Source organism: Myripristis murdjan, chromosome 23, assembly GCF_902150065.1.
Source record: "Myripristis murdjan chromosome 23, fMyrMur1.1, whole genome shotgun sequence".
NCBI classification, from domain to species: domain Eukaryota; kingdom Metazoa; phylum Chordata; class Actinopteri; order Holocentriformes; family Holocentridae; genus Myripristis; species Myripristis murdjan.
In genome coordinates, this window is record NC_044002.1 from 14,383,195 (window position 1) to 14,396,714 (window position 13,520).

A 13,520-nucleotide genomic window follows, 5' to 3' on the forward strand; every position below is an offset into this window, starting at 1 on the left:
ACAGTGGGATTAAGTGTCAAGCTTTGTCCCTGGCTTCCATTGTTTTTGAATATTTTGTTTCCTGTGGGAGCCATCTGCACTGCTGACATGAACTTGTGTGCACTCATAACACTGTGTGATTGTTGGATGATTTTTTGAAAGGCTGCCACCATTTAGACAATCTGTCTATGAACGTGTATTTATATCTTATGACTGAAGGTATTTTCAGGATTTAATTAAATTCATGAAATATAAAAAAAATGCAACCTTTTGCATACATGCAGGTTAATGCAGAAATCATTGTTATCATCAAACAATGCATTGAAAATGGAATTGTTTTAATTAATGTGTGCTTTGGCTTAAAGAGGCCTAAATCTCTCCACGTGGCAAGACCTGGCAAGCAGGACAAAGAGGAATGTTTTAAAATACTGCATATTTGTTTGTGGCATTTCCTTTGTGTGCTTTGTTTACAACAAATTAAATGAGGCAGGGGTGTGGGGAGTGTGTGTGAACTGAGTCGACAGAGCGAGTAGCGGATTCAACAAAATGAAATGGTAAAAAGATTATTTGAGCAACATATTTGAAACACATTTGATGTCAGCAACGCTACTACATGTTGATGACAGAGGCCAGCAGTGTTTCATAAATGAGAGGGGTGTATTTTCTTGTCATGGTAACAGTGCACGATCATGTATAACATTTCAGCTTATTAAATTTGTAGAGAGCATGTGAGCAGTGATGTAGCGGTCAAAGAAACACTGCAAATCGTGACAATCATTTCTAATTCCTCAACAATGAGACAAAAATCTTTCTTAATGCTCAGAGTATCGCGCACACAAGTCAAACTTACAAGTGGGTACCGAACAATGAACAGAAGACTGTCTTTAAAAATACTGTCTTTCTGTTTCTCATCCTTATCTGGCATCTCCTGCTCTGTAGATGTTCCAGCAGGCCGAGGCTGTTGGTTACGACTGCTTGCATTTTGTGTACACATTTGCTACACACAGTGGCCTTGTTGTCCACTTCTCCTTCCCTGCAGATCTTTTGTAAGCTGACAGCTAGCAATAACAATAACCTTTACTCTGTTACATTCAGCGAAAACATTTCATGGCACTGCCTTTGTTCTGTTGCACATTTGTCTGTGCCTTCTATTTAAGAAATAAAAGATTAGGATTAAACATGATAAAGGTTAAACATGGTAAAACATTAAGAATAAACACACATGATACTATAAAACAAATCAGCTTTCCAGGGTTAATGGTGTAGTGTCAGTTCTGACAAGAAAAAACAAGCTGCTGTGCTCGGACAAACTACCTCCTTAAATCCTTTTTGCCTCTGAATAAAGGGTCAGAGGTCAGAGCATGAAAGTGATCACCAAGGATCCCGACCAACAACAACAACAACAACAACAACAACAACAACACAACGCCTTGCCGATGCAGCAAAACAACTGTGGAGGAACTGTGATGTGTAAAATCACTGCTTTCCAATCAGATGTTTACAGAAGCATATTGCATTTTTAATTTAATTTAATTTATTTTTTTCCACATAATTTGCATTTATTAATTCTAATGTATTATTATTTGTACAGTTGGACGATGTATTATTTTACTTCATTTTATTTTATTTTAATTTCGATATCCTGCCCCTTTAAGAATCTCATTCAGTAGGGTCACGTGACGCGGAAGCTCAGCGGCTTGTTTTCAGCGTGACAGTTGCATGCTGTTTCTCCAGGCATAAACAGCTAACTGCTTTAGATATTCCGTCATAAAACTGCAAATAAGTGCCATACAGAGAGGCTGTTTGCATAAAATGTCTGAAAGCAGATACAAAGCACCTCGCGCCCGGTGTTAACAGTGTTTATTCACTTTTTTTTTTTTTTTTGTTAACGTTGCAGTGTCCTTAGTAAGTTAGAAACAAATGGTGTTTAGTATTGTTTCGGTGCGTCTGTCCTGGCACTCAGAGCCCTGCAGTGATGATGGTGGACAGTGGTGCTGTGAGCATCCCCGTGTGCTTCGTTTCAGACCATGAGGGCTTCCGTGGGAGTGTAAAAAACTTCACCAGGGACTTTGTGGTGACAGAGATCGATGTAAGTGGACAGCTCGTCAATGAACCCGCCGCCATTCAGGCTCCGCAGACCCCAGATCAGGTCAGTGAAGCCAGAGCAGAGTGCAAGCAGGAGATATCACTGGACACAGGCGTCTCAGCGGACTGTGGGGCAAGTGAAATCATCCCTAGTCCGGAGACTTTTGACCTGACTGTGATTTTAGGCCAGTCGGTCAGTGAGGAACTCGATCGGTTTGTGGCTGCGCTCAAAAATGAGGTTGAAAAGCCGCACAGCCGAGATCTATCTCTGGGATCTTTCCCTGACAAACACCAGAGAGCCAATGTCCACCGGGCCGTCCGACACAGCTTCCCCTCCCTCATGACCGTCACCAGTCAGTCTGAGATCAGGGTGAGGGAGGACCCCGACTACCAGGAGCTGTCCCGTTTGGTCACAGAGGACGAGGCAGAGGACTTCTTCAGGTTCATAGACGCCAAAGTGCCCGGGTCGTCCTACACGTTTCGCCCTGACGACAACAAGGAGCACAGGACGTCCGTCCACCACTTCCTCAGCAGGAGGTTCGGCAAGCTGGTGGAGACGAAGAGCTTCAGCGACCAGGGCAGGACGGCGATCTCGGTGAGGCTGAGAGAGCGAGGCAGACCCAAGAAGAGGACGGCAGAGGACTGTAAGGAAGAGGAGGTGTATACCGGTAAGAGAGCAAAGAAACCAAACCGAAATTCTCTAATTGAAAAAAAAAAAAAAGACCAAACTAAGTGTGTGTCTCATCCCCTGCAGGCTTCACCCTCTGTAAGGAGAACCTGGAGACTCTGGAGGCCATCAGCTACATGGCAGCCGCTTTGGGGATCCTGCCCTCCGATTTCACCTACGCCGGCATTAAGGACAAGAGAGCCATCACCTACCAGTCCATGGTGGTCAAGAAGGTCCCACCACGACGGTACTGCTGCCTTCCTTTCAGGGAGATACATGGGATGTGTTACATTTGGCAGATACATTTACAGATTTCCATGGGGAACAGCAGAACGTGATTTTCGTGTCATTGGTTTGTGTCGTCAGGCTCCAGGAGAAGTCTGCAGAGTTTGAGAAGAGAGGGCTGCGCCTGGCTCATATCCGCCCCGTCAGCGAGCCTCTGAGGCTCGGCCGACTGCAGGGCAACCACTTTGACCTGGTGGTCCGCGACTTGAGACCGCACAGCACCGGAGACACACACCTCGCTGGCGTGGACACACACACTCATCTGGCAGCACTGGTAAAGCAAGCGGTGGAGAACGTCAAGGTATCATTATAATAATAATAATTATTATTATTATTATTATTATTATTATTATTATTATTATTATGTGGCCAGTGGATAGTTTTTATTATCTGTAAGAGTAAACATCACTTTTTTTGAATGGTAGATACTGGCTTTTGAAATAAAAAAGTTCATATGAAACAAATGTTTGGTGTCTGCATAGATGGTTGTTGATCATTGCAGGACAGAGGTTTTGTCAACTACTATGGCCCACAGAGGTTTGGCAGCGGGCAGAGCGTTCAGTCTGACCGAGTAGGACTGGCTCTACTCAAAGAAGACATGGTGGGTGTTACCAACACACACCGTCTGACATGGCTGCCTCTTATATTATGAGATCAAAGTGTGCAGTCTCTCACTGCGCCTGTCCCGTGTCCCCTTGTCAGGTGAGCGCAGTGCGTCTGTTCTTCACCCCAGAGGACGGTGATGATCCTCAGAGCCAGGCGAAGAGACACTTCCATCAAACAAGTGAGAGCTTGTTGTGTTGGTCATTGGCATCTAAAATCACCTCAGTTTGCAGCCTGAAGTTCAGGGTTGTGATCTTTTCCTGTTGATAATTGAAAATAAATTGGTGTTCTTACCTTGGCAAAAGAGAGCCCTACATATTAAAACATATCCCACTAGAGATTTGGAATAAATTATGATTTACTTGTGTGATAACTTACTGAAAAGTGAAGTTAGAGCTTTCTGAAAATCTCCCTTATGCATTATTTGCATATAGTGTAACAACACAGTTTAAGAAAAAAATATTACATTGCACATAGATAAAAAAAAAAGCTCTTTGATAAGGTATTTTTTGTAGATTCAGTAACATCTTGGGTGCCTAAAGCTCATTACTGTGGTGTTTTTGCTTCTCCAAGGTCAGTCAAACGATATGTCCAGTACTGTACGTGTTTCTCTTTAGATTTTCTGGCGATGAAAATTGAGTTTGTGTTGGTGGTGCCCGTTCAGCCATCATGGCTCGTGGTACTCATGCTAATTTCCCAGCTCTTCTATTTATTACAAACTACCTTCTGTTCTGCTACACACAGGAAGGCATTGCAGGCTTCCTAAAAGTGAAAAAGTATAACACAGAGGAAGGAAAATGCAGGAGATCTTAAAAAGCCTTTATTGCAGTGGCTAAACTAGTAAACACCGACCACTGCTAGGTCCTCACCAGGGCTTCAAAGAGACAATGCAGGTGTGCCCTCACCTGTATAGCCACAACAACCAATGGGAGGCTATCGCATGACCCAGAGAAATCAGGGGTTTAGCCACTGCAGTGAGGGCTGGACTGTTGTTTGTTATACTTTGCCAGTCATGACTTCTGTTGCTGCTGTGGGAAATGTAAAATGCATCACTTCCTGTTTCGAAAAAAAAAAAGCAAAAGCAGCAAAAAAAAAAATATTGTAAATGTATACCTTTTTAGCTTGTGGGCATACTTGAAAGGTATGCATGGCGACAGGTTTTTCAGCGACTTCCTTCCAACCTTTCCCGTCTCTCCTGGTTTTCCAACCCAGACAACGCCAAGGAGAGCCTGGCGCTGATGCCCATGTCCAAGGCCCGAGAGCGGCTGATGCTGCGTGCCCTGCACCGCTACGGGACGGGGGCAGATGGCTGCGCCCGTGCCTGGCTCAGCTTGCCCCACGGCATGAGAGTCTTTTACCCACATGCCTACTGCAGCCGGTTAGTTGTAGTAAAACATCCTGGAATATTTTTATTTATTTATTTATTTTAATTTTGTTTATCCACTTTGTTTGCTTGGTAAGGTTTAGCCTTTATTATGAAAGAGTGGCATAAAATGATTCATAATGAGGGTGGGGAATCAACATCGACTGCCAGCTGTGTACTTGGCTTGTAAGTTGAATACTCTAGTCATCACTTTGACAGGTAATTTGATTTTGGCAGGATGATTTTACTGAACCTACAACAAAAGCTTGTTTGTGCTCTGTTCATAGTCAGTCATTACTGTAAATGACTTGCTATTGAATTATTAAGTGATTTATTAACTGTAAGCACTGATGCTCTGTATGCGTGTGGCTGTCAGGGTGTGGAACGAGGCGGTGGCACACAGGTTGGCCACTCTGGGCCACCGTACCAGGCAGGGGGACCTGGTGTGGATGCAGGGAGGGCAGGGAACTCCAGATGGCACCGGGGACTCCAGCTTGCCTCAGGTGAGATTAGACAGACAACAGAAAAAGAAAGAGTCGCACGCTCCTATTTACATTTGCTGTGACCATTATTTTACCCACTGATATTCAGCCCATGGACGGGTAACAGGTGCCGATTAAATGTCACTGATCATTTGAAAGATTACAAAATATAGTCCATATTTATATATGTTTTTCTCAAGACAGTACACCTAACATTAGAAAATATGTACATATATTGTGTGCAGTTACTCTTATATGCAAGTTAAAATCAATTTCTAGAGGAGAATTGGAGAAAAAAGAAATATAAATATGTATCCACATGAATTTGATGCAGGTGTATCTGTGGTATGAAATTAGGACTGAAAGAGATAGGAATCCCGCCAATCACCCAATCACAAAATTGCAGCTCCTGTGATTTGTATATTGCACTTGGCCATATTGCGATCTGGAAAATATTTTGCTTAATTGTTCAGCTCTATCACACATGGTTATTCCTGGATGCAGTGACATTTGCTGGGATTGAACCTGTGTCTCCTTGGTAACAGGACACTGTGTATAACCATTAGGACACTTTAACACTCCTTGCAGCCACCTTGTCACTGTTACTGAGGTGGACATTTCCTTTCTTTACCTTTCTAGATCCATGTTGTGACGAGCAAGGAGGAGGAGGAGGGTATCTACACACTGCAACAGGTATAGACTATACTGTAGAATAAAATACTACTACAAGGACCATTAGTAGTACTTAGAATAATAATACATTTTTTATATGAGCTGAGGTATTCTTCTCTGTGGCAGGTGCTGCTGCCCATGCCAGGCAACACCGTCAGGTACCCAGAGAACCTCATGGGGGCTTGGTACCAGGAGAGACTGTCCAGAGACGGGCTGGAAAACTGTCGCTTCAGAGTCAGCACCCTCAAACTCAACCTGCCTGGCTGCTACCGCCCCCTGCTGGCCTTCCCACGCAACCTCACCTACCAGCTGCAGAGCACCGCAGCGCAGGAGGGAGGAGGAGAAGACGCTGGAGACGGGAGAGGAGCGGAGAGAGACAATGAGGAGCAGCTGAACGGCGTGACATCACACAGGAAGCAGGACGTGGACTCGCTCACTCTCACCCTGAAATTGGACCTGGACACATCCTGCTATGCCACCGTCTGCCTCAGAGAGATCATGAAGTGTGACCCCTAGAGGTCAGGTGTCAAGCTTTTCATTTAAAAAAAAAATATTTTGGCCACCTTTTTCAAACGGAGTGGACACTGTTGTATTAATGTACATTATGAAGAGGAACATTTTGTTTATTAAAACCTTTTAAATAACCCTTGTTTTGTTCTCCATAAGTGCCATTTGGAGATTCCAGGTGGTCAAAACCTCTCCAAATGATAAAATCTATCATTCCAGTGTAGTCTACTTTGCTTAAGAACATTTTCTGCTCCATTTACATTAAGGTGTACCAACATAAACATGCTTTTTCCCCCACTATCCAGCTATACTGCCATTGGCTTTTTAGTTGAGTATATTTATTTACAATGATAATACTAATGCTGACAATAAACACCAATGCAAAGATTATGGTAAAATATGCACATAAATAAGGCAAAGTCAATATTTTGGATCAGGTAGCTCCACATAACTATACCAACAAAGCTTGCTTCTGTCATATACTGTTGTCGTATTGATTGTTAAATAATTGTCCAAAAGCAATATGTACGTCCAGAACTGGCCCACGTACCACCTGCCATAACATCGGCTGTAGCAGTGAGAGCGGAGCGATGCGAACACTCTGCCATCATGGAAAAGAGCTGAACGCACCGTCAGTCAGCCGAGCTCAGGATGTGCTCAGTGGGGTCATTCATCTCCCAGAGCAAGAACCGCCTCCTTCTTTTTTGTAAGCCACAAAACCCATTAACTTCGTAAACTCCTCCTCATAACCCCTCGAGGGGCAGAAGTTACTGATGTTTGACCCTGAACCCAGGAGATTTGACCGTTATTTTGTATTCATTAGATAAAATGCAGCATACCTAGGTCAGGAGAGCTGAGGTTTCATTAAAATTTACGTCTGTGTCCTTGAAAGGGTTAAAGGTGTGACCTCTCTGATGGACTGCTGTTTTTACAAGTGGGTGTACAAATATTAGGCTCTATGTCTCAGATCAGGTTTTTTTTCCCAACTTTTTCATGTTCTGGACCCCCAAGTGGACGTTAAACCCCGGACCCACACTTTAAGTTGTTTTGCTCTCAGGACTGTGACATGAAAAGATGTTTTGATTTGTGTTAATTGTTTAAAATTGTGTTTAAAAATTAGCAAAGAAAAAAATTACAAGAAAATCAATAGAAATAAATGAAAAGAAAATAATCAGAAAATTAGCTAAACAAATACCAGAAAATTTGCAAATAAATAATAAAAAAACAAGAATTAGCAAAATTATTATCAAAAAATAAGTATCAGAAATTAGTTTAAACACCAGAAAATTGACAAAAAGTATGTACAAAATGACAAGAAAACTATAAGATTGTGAAAAGATCTATTTAAAGGTGAGATCAGTGATGCTGGATCACCGTCTGATTTCTTGTGTTTAAATGCTTGTGAAAGGAGTGTCAACACAGACCCCCGGAAAGACCTTCATGGACCCCGGGGAGTGTCCGGACCCCATTTTGAAAACCACAGATGGGGCTTGTGGCTGCGTGTTTGATGTACTGACTACGGATCACCACTAGGTGGAGTCCACACACCATGATGGTCAGACACAAACTCCTGGCAGTCCTGTGTCGTTTTGCCCTGAGTGAAATAAAATAATCACTAACTTGTTGAAGTTGGAGCGGTCTCGAGGGTCCAGGGAGCCACTCGTGACCGCGCTGGCTGGATACTGACTCGCTTATCTGAGAGAACAGGACCTGCACCACAGGCTAGGAGGCTAATGACGTTTCAGAATATATCACGCCACTAATCTGAAGCTGAATCCACCATGTCAGCTCATATGATACACTCTCACAGAAAAAAAAAACAGAGCAGTACACCAGTGGGAGAGATATTTAAAGAACCAATATAAAATATAATGAAGCATAAAACCCCAGTGTAATTATGTTGTACTCATACCGCTGGGAGGCTGCATTCAAATCCGAATGAGATTCAGCCAGCTATGCCTCCTGTGACTAATTTATGGAGTTTTGATGAGAATGCTTAAAGACAGCAACATATAAAACCCCCCTCATGAATAACCCCACTGGATTCCTCGGGGCTATTTTTAATCCCAGGAGCTGTAAGCAAGGTGAAAAGTTACTGTAAGGATGTTTTAGTTGGAGGTGAGTTCTGACACGCAGGCTGTCTTTAGCCCATAGCACTGCTTGATAAAGTGCCTGCCTGTAAAGTAAACTGTCTGCCAGCGAGCTGTATTAGCAGTAATGAGTTTCTTCACTTGTATTTGAAGGGAGTCCCGCTCCAGAGAGAGATATCCTCCATTTCAAAAATGTAACACAGTTACACGGTGATGGATGGCAAAAATTAAAACAAATTGAAGGTACATTTGAAAGTGGAGAAAATCCTTGCTTGGCAAAATTACACACTGAATCCTGTATATTACATGCCTTGGGACATGATGTTGTTTTCAATATGGATATGTTGCATTTTGGATTAAAACTAACCTTCCTTAGCAAAACATCACAAGACTCTAAAATACGACGGCCAATATGCAAACTGTTCTTTGCACTGAGAGTGATTCTTTGTCGGTATTAGTGGTGCCTTCTAGCCTCAGTAAAAGTACAGTGATCTTATTGTTTTGAATACTTCCCAAATATTGAGTCGGAATGAGGCTTAATAGGAATCATATGCCGAGCAAATCCCACATCCCTCATGGTGGCATAGAGGCTGCATCTCCCACTGTGTGGATCCTTGACCTCTCCACAGTGTCTCATAAAATCCTCAGAACTTTCATATAACTTTGCCTGCAGATGTCTCGACTGGAGAGAGCCATCCCCAGCCAGTCTGCACCAGCAAATTTGAGTGCAGAAAACCATAAGGCATCACAATGAGACCCGTGAGACTTCACCATAGCCCTTCTATTAAGTAGTCTCTCTCAATTACTCGGCTGCTCCCTGTGGCTGCCCTGACAGTTTACGCAGCCATGTTGTGTCTGTCTGGCGCGGCCTCTTTAGTCACCCTGTCTGTGTCCTGTGTGGCAATTAGATGCGAATGTCTCTGAACTCAATGAGACAATCCTGAAACCACTTCCTCCATGCCCTTCACTCACTTCCCTTCTCATCAAACTTGACGCCTTTTTAACCGGTAGATGTCACAACTCTGTGAAACACTTAATATGAAGCATTTAAGCTCAGTGCGCAGAGCCATAACCGCAGTGAGGTTCACACGGTGGTTAAACCACTCCGGGTTCCTCCAGTCTGTAAACGGCTTGTTGCATCCAACCTCGGCCCACAGAGGGTACGGTTCACCGCTCTCTACGTTTCCACTGGAATACCGATTGTAGCAGTTGCTGCAAAAAAAAAAAAAAAAAAAAAACATTAACTAGACTTACATTCAAGATTTGTGCCACAAAATTTTATCAGTGTTGAAACAAGTGAGTCCTTCATCCAGGTCATTTTTTGCAGTGTGGCTCTGTTTGTATAGTAGAGGAATACCATGATGACATCTCTGCCTGCATCATTTGAAAGTGGGCCAGCGCCAAATAAATTTGGATACCTTGCTGATGTACCTGTACCAAATCAAACTGCACAAGATAGAAAAACATGCTGTCCTGTGTTAGTATGGCCAAGGCACTGCACACTTATACGGTCAAAAAGAAATAAAAGAGCATGGGCAAGTATAATTAATTTGATTCTACAATGCAGATAGTGATTTCAGGGCTATGTCTCATCCTGCTAGGCAGGCAGATATGGGTGAATGACTTCCTCCTGTCCCCGGGCAGATTCCCATTCCAGCCGGCCGTGGATAAATGTTGACCCAGTTCAGCGCCAAAAATGACAACTTTGCTACATGTCTCGCTTACTTGAAAAGCTGAGAAAGGAGTGGAAGGTTATGAAAGACACTTACCATGGAAACACAGTGATGTGTTTTTCTTTGGAAAAAGAGAAGGAGGTCATGGCTTATGAAAGACATTTACCATGGAATGAGGGAGAAATACACATGCGTTTTCTGTTTACTGCTGCCCTTTAACTGTGGGAGCCACAGCTACACGTGAAGAATGGCTGGCTGCTAGTGGTGGTAGAAAGAATCATGTTAGTGCTGACACCCAGCCACTAGCTGAGCCTGGAGGACAGGTGAGGAGATGGATGCAGGAAAGAGGACAGAGACACAGGAAAGAATGATGTAAGAAAGAAGGATGAAGAAGGATAGATGGGGATCGGGGTTGGTGACCAAGAGGAAAGGGAAGGTGGATGGAAAGGGTAGATGATAAGAAAAAAGATTGGAGACAGGGTTGGGGAAACATCACAGTTCATAAGCTGTAAACCAAACAGAAATAAAGCCTGAATAAATGAAACATGCACAGTGGATTACAGCATTTTTGGCAACTTAAAATTCACAGATTTAGGATCAGTCCCTGCAACGGCCAAGTCACTCTGGATGCCACCGAAGTGTCGAAAATGTAATGAAAAGGATGGGGTGAGAATTGTGCCACTTTTCTCACACAGCATGTTCTGGTTTTATCTGGACTTGCACACTTGGCTCATGTCCACACTAAGCCGGATAAATCTGAAAATGCTGGTTTTGGTTTTCATTCACAAGTTCAAGTTTTGTGGCAGGGAAATGTTTTTTCTGCCATAAACCTTGGGCTTGTGAATGAACACCAAAACGCTGTTTTTCAAATCCATCCGGCTTAGTGTGGACATGAGCTATGGATGAGGATCCCTTCACACTTCACCACATTACATTATCAGACCATTTTCCAAAGTTTGTTGTCCACAGTGAAATGCACCAAAAACGCTTGAGGTCCCATATCAAGCATGCACAGCTCTACACAACTCTAGATCTAGCGGGTAGACTTAGCTGAGAGTGGACAAAATGCCAAAACAGAGAAAAAAAGATGCATTTCAAATTTACCCAGTTGAGCATGGAAATGTAAAGTTCACACACACAGAAAATCTCCCCCAGCAGAGTGCATACGTCATAGAAACAGTAGTTAAACTGCACAAAACAACTCAAACACCACTGACATTTTTCTAGTAGCACCTCCTCTGCCTGGAGCCACTTTGAATATTCAGTGATGGGGGCAGCACACACGCTCACACATACACACAAACACAGAGGTCCTCATTCATGATTACACACATAAACATTCAAGTGGCCTTTGCCCTTTTAGAGTTGTCTGTTCTCCGGTCAGACAGTCGATTGGCAAGCATGTCACAGTGTTTCACTTCAGCAGATGCTAATAGGGCCTCCTGTTTGTGGAAATATTGAAAAAGCATTGTGTACATGCAGAAATGCGTGGCTGCATGTGTGTGTGTTTGCGTTCTACTTGGAGCTGCTTGCATGTGTGTGCATGTGGAAGATAAACATGTACTGTAAGAGGACAGTGTGTTTTCTGTGCCTTGTCCAGCATGTTGTTGCAGGAGCTGCCACTGAGTATTGTCCAGACGTGACAGCCTGTGTACACAAGGTGGCTGAGAGCGGTCAAGAGAGGTCCGATAAGCATAAGCAATAATGTTGCAATGTCAGAGTACATTTTGCCAAGTCACAGCAAAAGACAACAACGCTCCCACAGCTGTGGACTTAAATTTTTCCAACATGTGGCTTTTTGGTTCCAAGCCACCATGCAAATATAACTTCTTGCATTTTATTATTTTCTGGTTTACTTTCTAAAGCTTTACATTACACTTTAATATCACAGGCATTTAGGTATTTCTCTGACTCACTTATCCAGGCAATCCCTAAGAAATTAGCTTGTAGGCTATGGAGATCAGACCTGTGACATTTCAGATATGGCACCGATTTTTTTTTAATGTCAAGCAATCAAGCAGAGCAGGGAGTAGATGTTGGAAAAGAAAGTCAGTGAAAACTACCCCATAAACAGAGCGGTTTTATTCCAAAAGCTTTCCATCTTTTGGGAGGGAGTTTTGGCACCTGAAATTATTGTTACTAAGACACAGACGATTCTCTCCCCAGCAAGCATAACCTTTTTGGCTGTTGGCAAAGGGCTTGTGATAACCCACTGTAATAGTAACTCATATTGTGCTTTAATTTCATGTCAGCAAATATTTAGTGCTCAGCTTTTTTTTTATGATGGATTATTTCATTTTGGAATGAAGCTCTCCATTAGTTTTACTGTTGTTCCTATGATTGTGGTTAGTTTTGTCAAGAATTCCTGTAGATATTTGAAAGGAAAAAAATATCAATGGTGAAAACAGACTTTTAGCTGTTGACTGACAATTGATGCAAGCTGTCCTGGGTGTAGCTTTTTTTTTTTTTTTTTTTTTTTTTTTTTTTTGTATGTGTGATGTGCATGTATGTCTGAGATGTGCTTGAAGCTTTGGGACCGCGCCAATCAGTTTGTGGCTACCAGATGTTAATATAAAAATTCATCACTCCCTAGAGTTTCATCAGATGTGATCCAGCAGTGTCCAAAATTTTGGGCTTGAAGCCTCAGTCCCCGTTGGCCTGTTGGAGGCGCTGTGGTTGGTAAATACAGTTTATATTCAAGATCCCAGTGTCAAAATCCATAATTTGTCAAGGGTCCCTTCAAAGCAGGCCAACAGATTCTCAGAAAAATGTGCGATGAACAGACAAGATGGACAGGCCATTCCATAGTCCCTTTCCCCATTTTCAAATGTGGGGGCTTAGGGGACCATTAGGATGAAGAGTCTGGTGTGATCAAGTGTATGCTTTATTTGCATATCTATATTTTGGCATTTCAGGACAGGCGTTTCAGTGTCTTGCTCCAGAAGAGTTTACCAGCACACATGGATTAGCATGTTGGCTGTTTGCGGGAACTGAACCTGTGACCTTTTGGTTATAAGACAATCTCATTGGGCGAAAACCAGTGAGCCACTCCGCTGCCCAGAGGCCACTTTGTCACCCATTTAGTCCAGTCCAGTGATGCACAGAAGCATTCTA

At 43.0% G+C, this 13,520-nt stretch overlaps 1 protein-coding gene across 2 annotated transcripts; it reads left to right on the top strand.

Moving 5' to 3' along the window:
• The first annotated feature begins 1,681 nt into the window (after positions 1 to 1,681).
• On the top strand, positions 1,682 to 13,314 carry pus7l (pseudouridine synthase 7 like). Of its 2 annotated transcripts, XM_030046399.1 has the most exons (10): positions 1,682 to 2,732; positions 2,819 to 2,978; positions 3,098 to 3,317; positions 3,519 to 3,617; positions 3,719 to 3,800; positions 4,832 to 4,997; positions 5,359 to 5,485; positions 6,104 to 6,157; positions 6,263 to 6,690; positions 13,299 to 13,314. In XM_030046399.1, the coding sequence occupies exons 1-9, from the start codon at positions 1,955 to 1,957 to the stop codon at positions 6,650 to 6,652; spliced, it is 2,076 nt and encodes a 691-aa protein (XP_029902259.1). In that variant the 5' UTR covers positions 1,682 to 1,954; the 3' UTR covers positions 6,653 to 6,690; positions 13,299 to 13,314. The 2 variants fall into 2 exon arrangements, with proteins under 2 accessions (XP_029902259.1, XP_029902258.1); XM_030046398.1 differs by lacking the exon at positions 13,299 to 13,314 and having other exon boundaries at positions 6,263 to 6,782.
• Positions 13,315 to 13,520: the final 206 nt, after the last annotated feature.

Coding starts and splice junctions, on each gene's coding strand:
- pus7l (XM_030046399.1), top strand. CDS start 1,955: ATGATGGTGGACAGTGGTGCTGTGAGCATCCCCGTGTGCTTCGTTTCA. Junction 2,979..3,097: donor AAGAAGGTCCCACCACGACG/GTACTGCTGCCT, acceptor TTGTGTCGTCAG/GCTCCAGGAGAAGTCTGCAG. Junction 4,998..5,358: donor CCACATGCCTACTGCAGCCG/GTTAGTTGTAGT, acceptor TGTGGCTGTCAG/GGTGTGGAACGAGGCGGTGG.